Source organism: Lepidochelys kempii, chromosome 20 (genome assembly GCF_965140265.1).
Source record: "Lepidochelys kempii isolate rLepKem1 chromosome 20, rLepKem1.hap2, whole genome shotgun sequence".
In the NCBI taxonomy this organism is placed as follows: Eukaryota; Metazoa; Chordata; order Testudines; family Cheloniidae; genus Lepidochelys; species Lepidochelys kempii.
Genome location: NC_133275.1, coordinates 4,698,639 through 4,709,989, shown reverse-complemented (window position 1 = coordinate 4,709,989; position 11,351 = coordinate 4,698,639). Strand labels below are relative to the sequence as shown.

Below are 11,351 nucleotides of genomic sequence, written 5' to 3'. Positions count from 1 at the left end.
GGCATTTTGGGATGTATAAGTAGGGGCATTGCCAGCAGATCGAGGGACGTGATCGTTCCCCTCTACTCGACATTGGTGAGGCCTCATCTGGACTACTGTGTCCAGTTTTGGGCCCCACACTACAAGAAGGATGTGAAAAAATTGGAAAACGTCCAGCGGAGGGCAACAAGAATGATTAGGGGACTGGAACACATGACTTATGAGGAGAGGCTGAGGGAACTGGGATTGTTTAGTCTGCAGAAGAGAAGAAGGAGGGGGGGGGATTTGATAGCTGCTTTCAACTACCTGAAAGGGGGTTCCAAAGAGGATGGCTCTAGACTGTTCTCAATGGTAGCAGATGACAGAACGAGGAGTAATGGTCTCCAGTTGCAGTGGGGGAGGTTTAGGTTGGATATTAAGAAAAACTTTTTCACTAGGAGGGTGGTGAAGCACTGGAATGGGTTACCTAGGGAGGTGGTGGAATCTTCTTCCTTAGAGGTTTTTAAGGTCAGGCTTGACAAAGCCCTGGCTGGGATGATTTAATTGGGGATTGGTCCTGCTTTGAGCAGGGGGTTGGACTAAATGACCTCCTGAGGTCCCTTCCAACCCTGATATTCTATGATAAGTCTCTGCCTGCACTAGAGCTTAAGTCTTTGCAGTTAATTTAACCCTTCTGAAACAGGAGGGAAGTTACTCAATGTTCCAGCTGAGGCCACGTCTATATTGGGAGCATTTTGCCAGTATAGGTAAACTAGTGTGGACATAGAAGAGCACTACTGTCCCCCACTGAATGAAGAACCTTTACCCTTAGAAAAGAGCAAGAATACAAAGAGGACGAACCCACTGCTCAGGCTTGCTCTGCATGGCTTTTCTATCACTGTAGTGATGTTGGCTAGGGGTGTGATTCCTAACCAATACCATCATACCAGGACATCATCTTAACTCGTGGAAGCAGTTATACCAGTATAAGTGTGCTTATACCTGTACAACTAATATACACTAGCACTGGAGAGCTTAAAATAAGATACTAGACTGAGAGGACAAAAGAAAGGAGCAGATTCTCCTCTTAAATATACAGCATTCTCGCCCAGGATAGAAGACTGCGAAGAGGGACTTGCAGACAGATGTACACTGAATAGAGTTATTAGCAAGATGAAAAAAGATGGCTTAGCAGCTCTCCTGCTCTGATTGCAAAGTAAAGAATTAACTGCAACATCAGATCACTTCTGCTTTGGCCAGCCAGAAGGCATCCATATAACACTGGCTGCATTTGCTCCATTGCCTGAAGTGGGAAGTAAATAGCCTGGTCCCATGAGTGAACTGTTGGAAGAGAATAGGATCCCATCACTGAGCTAGGTATTCTGAAGAACCTGTTTCACCTTTCTTCAGGGTAAATGCACTGATCTGAAGGGCATTACTAAATATGAACTGGATGCTTTTACTAAGTGGTAAATGGATGAGCGATATAAATATGAAATAAAGACGGCTTCTTCCAGCCTAATAGCAAGTAAAGGCATCCTTCTAGCAAAAGGCATCACAGCATACCGAGCTCACCATGCATAAGCATTTACAAAAACATGATTTCCCAAGTGCATTAGAGACCTTAACATCCCATCCTACCTTCAGAGTAACAGCCATGTTAGTCTGTATTCGCAAAAAGAAAAGGAGGACTTGTGGCACCTTAGAGACTAACCAATTTATTTGAGCATAAGCTTCCGTGAGCTACAGCTCACTTCATCGGATGCATCCTACCTTCCTGCACTTTATCAGATGATAGGGAAACCAACAGGCCCTGATTCGATGATACTTATCATAGGGACATTGTATTAACCTCTCTGGATCCAAAGCATCAACTGGAAGAGAAGGAATAAAAAGACAAAAGAAAACATTTTGTAAAACAAGATCTAAGTTCATCATCAACACAATTAACAAGAGTGAAAGCATACTAGGTACTGGAGCTGCCCTCTAACGGGGTTAAGCCATCAATTTTTAATAGCCGAGATAAAAATGCTAAACTGCTAAGTTGGCACTCATTGTGTGTACCCAACCAAATTCACTTCGGATTTTGGGTGAGTGGAATATTCCATTAAAAATGAGGAAAGCGCAATCAGTAGGGCAGAGTGGCCGGTACATATTAATGACTATACTTATGCAGAACAGTGAGCTGGAAATAAACATTACTATAAAAACCCTTGAAGCTACCAAATTAACTAGTTGTACAGCAGTGACATGCTAAGGATTGGCAGAAGCACGGCATTCTGAAGTAAATCCTTTTGCATTTACCTGCTGCTTAGCCAGTCGGTCCCCTGTCTGTAGCAGTGCATGGGATTTCCTTCCTTCCTTAGTGCAGAACTCTGCACTTGTCCTTGTTGAACCTTATCAGATTTCTCTTGACCCAATCCTCCAATTTGTCTAGGTCACTCTGGACCCTTCCCTACCCTCCAGTGTATCTACTTCTCCCCCCAGTTTAGTGTCATCTGCAAACTTGCTGAGGGTGCAATTAATCCCATCATCCAGATCACTAATAAAGATGTTGAACAAAACCAGCCCCAGGATTGACCCCTGGGGCACTCTTCTTCATACCAGCTGCCAACTAGACTTGGAGCCATTGGTCACTACCCGTTGAGCCCAACAATCTAGCCAGCTTTCTACCCACCTTATAGTCCATTCATCCAATCCGTACTGCTTTAACTTGCTGGCAAGAATACTGTGGGAGACCGTACCAAAAGCTTTGCTAAAGTCAAGATATATCACATGCACTGCTTTCCCCATATCCACAGAGCCAGTTATCTCATCCTGGAAGGCAATCAGGCTGGTCAGGCATGACTTGCCCTTGGTGAATCCAAAGCTTGCAGCCTTTCTAAACAGTGTCGGGGAGATCTGAGGGACAGGCCATTGAGAAAGACTGACATAGGTACTTAGGACAAATGGCTACTTGTGACGAAGTGGGAAGTGTCTTAGTGTTTGTATGAATACTGTGCACGCCTCAGTTTTCCCATTGTGTTGCACAAGTATCTAGGTGGTGGGATAAGGGTGTGTGACCTTTGCAGATACCCCGAGAGGGAAGGTGCAAGTGCCTTCTAGCTCCCTGGGCCCAGACAATAGTTGTATCTTGGCAACTGATTGCCGGGGCCCATCCTCTGCAAGAGCCAGTGGGAGGAATTGGAGAACAAAGAGAGGTGGAGGCCAGGTGACCGATTTGCCTGGGGAACAGCATACAGGATGGAGGAGGGGCAACTGGGTGTGACTGAAGGTGGGCTGCTGGAGGCTGGTCAGACTCCTGGTTTGGGACTCAGGAGGAGAACCCGTGGCTCTGGGTCTCCTCAAGATGAACTTTGCTGTAACTTCCTGCTTTCTGTGCTAACAAGATTCTGCTCTATGCTGTGTTCCAGACAACTAATAAACCCTTCTGTTTTACACCGCTGGCTGAGAGTCACTCCTGACTGCTGAAGTCGGGGGTGCATGGCCCCTTTGGAGGGCGTGTAAGGTTTCCCCAGATGTCCTATTCAGGTGGCTCACTGCAGGGAGCTTATGGCATGCAACAGAGATGCTGAATGCTCCGAGGTCAGACCAAGGAGGAGCTGAAGCCCAGGAGGCTTGTCCTAGTGAGAGTGTGCCCCGAGGGGTAGTCACACTGCAAGAGGGTCCTGGTCCGGGGGCTAGTCTTCACCAGACTCACTGCAGCTGCGCTAATGTAGGGCAGTACTGTAAACGCACTATGAAGACCAGAGAGCGCTTTCCTATCAGCATAATTACTCCACCTCAGCGAAAGGTGGAAGCTATGACAGAATGAGTGTGTGTCCCACTGACTTAGCGCCGGTGCGGACAGCTCAGGGGGGTGGCTTTTTCATGTCCGTGACCGACATAAGTTACATCAACTTAAGCGGAAGCGTAGACAAGCCCTGAACTTCATTCACTGGTTCCAGAGCACCAAGCCCGTGCATCCATGAACTACTAAGGGGGGAAAAAGTCCCCAATGCCTCAAACCAACACCATACACCTGGCTATGCCTCTGGAGAGGGCAGCACCCTTACCTGACCATGGTACTAATTAGGGCTGTCGATTAATCACAGTTAACTCACGTCATTAACTCAAAAAAAATTATTAAAAAAATGAATCGCACAGTTACATTTCAATTGGTATTCTATTGTGTATTACACATTTTGGGATGTTTTCTACATTTTCAAATATATTGATTTCAGTTACAACATAGAATACAAAAGGTACAGTGCTCACTCTATTCTATTTATTGCAAATATTTGCACTGTAAAAATGATAAACAAAAGAAATCGTATTTTTCAATTCACCTCATACAAGTACTGAAGTGCAATCTCTTTATCGTGAAAGTGCAACTTACAAATGTAGATTTTTTTGTTACATAACTGCACCCAAAAACAAACCAATGTAAAACTTTAGACCTTACAAGTCTACTCACTCCTACTTCTTGTTCAGTCAATCACGGAGAGAAACAAGTCTGTTGACATTTACGGGAGATATGCTGCCCACTTCTTATTCACAATGTCACCTGAAAGTGAGAACAGGCGTTTGTATGGCACTTTTGTAGCCGGCATTGCAAGGTATTTACATGCCAGGGATGCTGAACATTCGTATGCCTCTTCATGCCTCGGCCACCGTTCCAGAGGACGTGCTTCCATGCGGATGACACTTGTTAAAAATATAATGTGTGTGACTGAACTCCTTGGGGGAGAGTGGTGCGCCCCCTGAGCTGTTTCACCGCACGCCGCCACAGATTTCCTGGTATAGCAGTCGCGGATGATGACCCAGCACAGGTTGCTCATTTTAAGAACACTTGCCCTGCAGATCTGACCAAACGCAAAGAAGGTACCAATCTGAGATTTCTAAAGATAGCTACAGTACTCGACCCAAGGTTTAAGAATCTGAAGTGCCTTCCAAAATCTGAGAGGGTCGAGGTGTGGAGCATGCTTTCAGAAGTCTGAAAAGAGCAACACTCCAATGTGGAAACTACAGATCCAAGCCACCAAAAGAGAAAATCAACCTTCTGCTGGTGGCATCTAACTCAGATGATGAAAGTGAACATGTGTTGGGCCACACTGCTTTGGATCGTTATTGAGCAGAACTCATCATCAGCATGGACACATTCTCTCCTGCAAATGTAAACAAACTTGTTTGTCTTAGCAATTGGCTGAGCAAGAAGTAAGACTGAGTGTACTTGTAGGCTCTAAAGTTTTACATCGTTTTGTTTGAGAATGCAATTTTTTTGTACATAATTCTACATTTGTGAGTTCTACTTTCGTGATAAAGAGATTGCACTATATTACTTGTATTAGGTGAAGTGAAAAACACTATTTCTTTTGTCTTTTTGTACAGTATAAATATGTCATAAAAAAGAAATATAAGTGAGCACTGTACACTTTGTATTCTGTGTTGTAAATGAAATAAATTTATTTGAAAATGTAGAAAACATCCACAAATATTTAAATGGTATTCTATTATTTTTAAGTGCGTGATTACATTTTTTAATTGCTTGACAGCCCTCGTACTAACAGGATATTAACCATGTTGCGTCTGTAGCAAAACGCATTTTGGAGCCAGCCACTGGTAATAACGTCAGTTATGAATTATGGCAAGGACAGGGCCTTAATAAGAACAGTCACTTCACTGGGATGATCCCCAGGAAACTGATTTAGGCCCTGGCTGCACAAGACATGACTGTAGCTTTGTAACCAGTTTGTACCCCACACAGCAAATTTGATCTGCTAGTTGGATCATCCATTTCTCCAGACCACAGACATGCTGCAGCTGGGGGACATAGTCCACTAGGTCAATGTGGGAACCCACAAACCATGATGCACACACTGTGGAGGACTGCAAAATGGCAACTTCCTGGAGGTCTTCATGCCTTGAACATGACTGATAAGAAGGCTGCAGCTTGGCCGGATTGCATACACTAAATAAATAAAACAAACCACACACAGCTGAGTTACGCCCCCACTCCAGCCTTCCTGGCTCACAAAGGTTGGGGCATGATGTAGAGTATCTGCACCCAATACACTGCCTAGAAGCATTTGTCTCAGTACACCCAGTCCCCAACCCAACATATTACCCAGCCAGTCTCACACCCACCTTGCAAAACCTAGGTATTGTTTCTTGCTGTGATATTGACCCACATCATCCTTTATTGCCTCTAACGTTTGTGTGGTTTTGAATTGCAAGACCACCACTGCACCTGGTTTTTGGTCCCAGAATGAAAGAAGTTGTGAACTGCTGCTCTAATACACAGAAGCATATATTCACCAAACTTAATGCCTATAGCGGAAAGTTACTCCACTCCCTCCTTTAACCAAGTTTAAGATACTTTCATACTTTCAAAGATCTAAGCGGTCTCTCACTGTATCTTTGCAGGAACCATGAATAGAAACAGAGAATTGTAGGACTGGAAGGGACCTCGAGAGGTCATCTAGTCCAGTTCCCTGCATGAATATTAGAAGCCAGCAAAGAAACACTTACCATAGTTGCCTTCTAAATCCAGTTTACTGATGCTGAAAGAACTGAAGGTTTGTTGGAGGACCCTTTGAGCCAGTCTCTGAGTGTCACTCTCCTCCTAAAAATATCAACCCTACAGACGAAAAATGAGGAGATTCGCAGATTTCTAAGGCCCGAAGAGACAATTATGATAATCTAGGAGTGGTTTTTAACCTGTCACCTGCAGACCTCTGGGGGTCCACAGACTATGTCTAGGATTTCCAAAGGGGTCCTGCACCTCCATTCAAAAATTTTTAGGAGTCCTCAAATGAAGAAAAATTGAAAACTACTGATCTAGGCTGATCTTCTGTAAAACACAAGGCATAGGACTGCCATGAATTAATTCCCATTTGATCTAGAGCAGATCTTTTTGAAATCAAAATTGGATGTCTTTCCAAAATTTGATGGAGAATCTACAACAGTTGGTAATTTTTCCAGTGGTTAGTTATCCTCACTGTTAAAAATAAACCTGATTTCCATTCTGCATTTTTCTAGCTTCAACTTCCAGGCACTGCAAATAACATTAAAGTCATTTCAATTTATCCATCACAGCTATTAAGTGTCAAAGATCAACTGCACTACAGCAAGTGGTAGACTTTACAGCTACGCTGTGCAAACATAGGATACAAGCTTATTCTTGGGGGCCCACGTATAATGTAGGGTACCGGGAAACATGTACTTGTGGCACCTTAGAGACTAACCAATTTATTTGAGCATAAGCAGAATTAATATCATATTGCCTCTATATAAATCCACACTACATTCATATCTTGAATACTGTGTGCAGATGTGGTCGCCCCATCTCAAAAAGATATATTGGAAATGGAAAAGATACAGAAAGGGGCCACAAAAATTATAACGGGTATGGAACAGCTTCCTTATAAGAAGAGAGAAGACTGGGACTTTTCAGCTTGGAAAAGAGATGACTAAGGGGGAGAAAGTAAATACGGAAGTGTTATTTCTGCTTCTCATAACACAAGAACTAGAGGTCATCAAACAAAATTAATAGGCAACAGGTTTAAAACAAACAAAAGGAAGTATTTCTTCAAACAATGCACAGTCAACCTGTGGAACTCCTTGCCAGAGGAAGTTGTGAAAGCCAAGACTATAACAGGGTTTAAAAAAGAACTAGATAAGTTCATGAATTAGTCAGGATGAGCAGGGATGCAAACCAAGCTCTGAAGTGTACCTAGCCTCTGTTTGCCAGAAGCTGGGAATGGGCCAACACTAGGCAAGGAGGAATTCTAGGCTACCCTGAGCTGTATGGTTATGACACTATCTGACCCCCCTGCTGGATCCCAAGGCCATAGAGCCCTTCAGCCAAACGGATGGTATTGAGATGGGGGACTATGACCTGTTCAAACAGGCTTTGCTGCTGAAGTTTGAACTGACCCCCGAGGTGTACAGGAAACAATTCCGGGGTGTACGAAAGACCCCAGGTGTCACTTACAAGGAGGTCACCAATCTGCTGGGGGAATATCTCTGTAGGTGGGGGAAGGGCACATGGGCCACTACCGCAGAGGAGGTGTGTAACCTGGTGGGGTTGGGGCAGCTGTATGACATCTGCCCTCCAGACCTTAAGATGTGGTTAGTGGACCGGAAGCCTAAAGATCTGGGCAGTGCAGGGGCACTAGTGGATGAGTTTGTGAACAGCAGATAGGGGTCAGGAGGGAGACCCACATCAGGGACTCAGAAGGGGAGTCACACAGAAACCTCCCCAGGGTGGGACTCCAGGAAGCCCAACTCACAGGTGCCCCTGAAGGCCGGGGCAGGCCGACCCCCCATGGGACTTGAGGGACCTGAAATGTAATTACTGTGGCCAAAAAGGACACAAGGTGGCTCAATGCCTGAAGACGGAGGAAATGGCAGCCAAGCAGAACCCGCGGGGTGTCAACTGGGCAGAAGCCCACCGAGAGGGGGCACCGCGGGTCCAGGGGGCTGCAGTCGATAAGGCTATGCTGGGGTCGGGGATCTCACCGAAGCACGAGGGTAGGGCTTGACAGTGCTGGGCCAGAGCCTCTGTCCCAAGGTGGGGAAACTGAGGCACCGCCAACCAGGGCTGTCCCCTCAAACCCAGCAGCCGAATTCCAGATGGAGCTGCAGGAGGATCACTCCTTAGAGAAGCGGAGGGCCCTTGCTGGCCACAATGGTGCAGGACCCCAGGGGGAGGACCGCCGGGAGAGATTCCTGTGGGAGAAGGGATTCCTGTCCCGGGAATGGGCTGGTTCAGGGCCAACTGAACCTTGGAAAGCCAGGAGGCAATTGGTGGTCCTCCCCCAGAGGTACCACCACAGACTGTTGTACTTGGCCCACAATATTCCCCTTTCAGGGCATCTGGCGCACCAGGCAGAGGCTGCTGCAGAACTTTCAGTGGCCCGGGGCCTTTGACGCCATCCAACAGAATTGCAGGGCCTGGGACTCCTGCCAGAGGGTGGGGAAGGCCCAGGAGAAGTGTAAAGCAGCTCTGAGACCTCTGCCCATCGTAGAGGAGCCTTTCCAGAGGGTGGCCATGGACATAGTGGGGCCCCTCAGCAGGGCAGCCCGGTCGGGGAAGAAATACATTCTGGTGGGGGTAGATTTCTCTCTGCACTACCCCGAGGCAGTGGCCATGTCCTCTATGGAGGCAGACACCGTGGCAGACGCGCTGCTCACCATTTTTAGCAGAGTGGGTTCCCCCAGGAGGTCCTTACAGACCAGAGGTCCAACTTCATGTCAACCCTGCTCCAGTGCTTGTGGGAGAAGTGTGGGGTCTGACACACCTGGGCCTCGGCGTGTCACCCTCAGTCCAACAGGCTGGGGGAGAGGTTCAATGGGACCCTAAAGATGATGCTGAAAACCTTTATGGACCAGCACCCACAGGACTGGGAGAAGTATTTACCCCACCTGCTGTTCACATACAGGGAAGTGCCCCAGGAATCCACAGGGTTTTCCCCTTTCGGAAATAGGAGGAGGGTGAGGGGACCCCTCGACTTGATGAGGGACGAGTGCGGGGGGAAGGCCTCCCCCGATGGAGTATGTTCTGACCTGTCTGGAAAAGCTCGCGGAGCTCATGGGCTTGGCCAGGGGAAACCTAGCCAGGGCACAGGGGAAGCAGAAGGTCTGGTACAACCGCTCAGCACGTGCCTGCTTCTAGGCTACCAGGCACCAGGGGATGCTTCTCATCCCCATGAGGAAGCACAAGCTGCAAGATGCCTGGGATGGCCCCTTCAAGGTCATCAGACAGGTAAATGAAGTGAAATATGTCGTGGAACTGTCCATCCGGGCACACCGCCACTGGGTGCACCATGTCAACATGATGAAGCCATACTGGGACAGGGAGAAGTTGGGGCTGGCTGGGTGTGAGCAGTGGGAGGAGAAGGGAGAGGATCCCCTGGTGAGACTCCTCCCTGAGGTGGGGGCTGACCCCTCGCTGGAATCAATTCTCCTCTCAGACCAGCTAACCCCTGCCCAGCAGGCAGAGATCAGAGAGGTGCTGCCTTCACACCGGCAGCTGTTCTCCAGCCGGCCCGGGCTCACTAACCTGGCTGTTCACCAGGTGGAAACAGGAGCCAATCTTCCCATCAGGTGTTCCCCATTCAGGGTCACTAGGAAAACAGCCCAGGACCTGGAGAGAGAGGTTGGAGACATGCTGGCTTTAGGGGTGATCCAGCCGTCCTCCAGCCCCTGGGCCACTCCCATGGTGCTGGTCCCCAAGAAGGACGGGTCGATCCGGTTCTGTGTGGATATGGGAAGTTCAGTGCCATCACCATGTCCGATGCCTACCACCGATAAAATCCTAGACAAGTTAGGGGGGACGCTGATGTGACGAAGTGGGACTGTTCTTAATGTTTCCTCTGAATAGTGTGGGGGTGCCTCAATTTCCCCTTTGCAGTTCTTAAGTATCTAGGTGGTGGGAGAAGGGTGTATGATCACTGCAGAGCCCTAGAGGGCAGGTGTGTGCAGGAGTCTGGACACAGAGAATGGCCGACACCCTGTTTCCTGGCTACTGAGGGCCTGGGCCCTTCCCCCCTGCAAGGTGAGAGCTAAAGGGTTGGAGAACAAGGGAATCAGGTGAACCTCCTGGCCCGGGAAAGGAACAAAGCCCAGAGGAGGAGGGGCTGGAGGGAGTTTCAGTTTGGGGCTGGCTGGGACATGGAGTGAAGGGCAGATGTGGTTGTCTGGCTCACTGCCCCCCAAAATGGACCCAGCTGAGGGGTCCTGTTCTCTGCACCTACCAGCTCTGTTTTAGACCATGTTCCTGTCATTTAATAAACCTCTGTTTTACTGGCTGGCTGAGAGTCACATCTGACTGCGAAGTTGGGATGCAGGACCCTCTGGCTTCCCCAGGAGCCCCGCCAGAGCGGACTCGCTGTGGGAAGCGCACGGAGGGGCAGAGGATGCTGAATGCTCCGAGGTCAGACCCAGGAAGCTGTGTGAGCTGTGTGTCCTGCAGACAGTCTGCTCACAGACAGGAGACTTCCCCAGAGTCCTGACTGGCTTCATGGGGAGCAGTTCCAGAGCATCGCCTGGGGACTCCATGACAGCTATCAAATCCCCCCTCCCTCTTCTCTATGCAAAAGAATAAATGGACACAAATCTGACATCAGGAATCATAACATTCAAAAACCAGTAGGAGAACACTTCAACCTCTCTGGCCACTCAGTAAAAGACTTAAGGGTGGCAATTTTGCAAGAGAAAAGCTTCAAAAACAGACTCCAATGAGAAACTTGGGTTTGAATAGAGCCTGTGAGTGGCTGGGTCATTACACATATTGAATCTATTTCCCCATGTTAAGTATCCTCTCACCTTCTTGTCAACTGTCTAAATGGGCCATCTTGATTATCGCTACAAAGGTTTTCTTCTTTTGTTCCTCCCCCCCCCCCCCCTCC

At 47.8% G+C, this 11,351-nt stretch overlaps 1 protein-coding gene across 1 annotated transcript in view; it reads right to left on the bottom strand.

Moving 5' to 3' along the window:
• Positions 1-1,813: 1,813 nt before the first annotated feature.
• FAIM2 (Fas apoptotic inhibitory molecule 2) overlaps positions 1,814-11,351 on the bottom strand; it is a 51,021-nt gene continuing 41,483 nt past the window's right edge. The window contains exon 13 of the mRNA XM_073318640.1: positions 1,814-1,832. Coding sequence (XP_073174741.1) covers positions 1,829-1,832 — 4 coding nt within the window. The 3' untranslated portion in view covers positions 1,814-1,828. The remainder of the gene's footprint in view (positions 1,833-11,351) is intronic.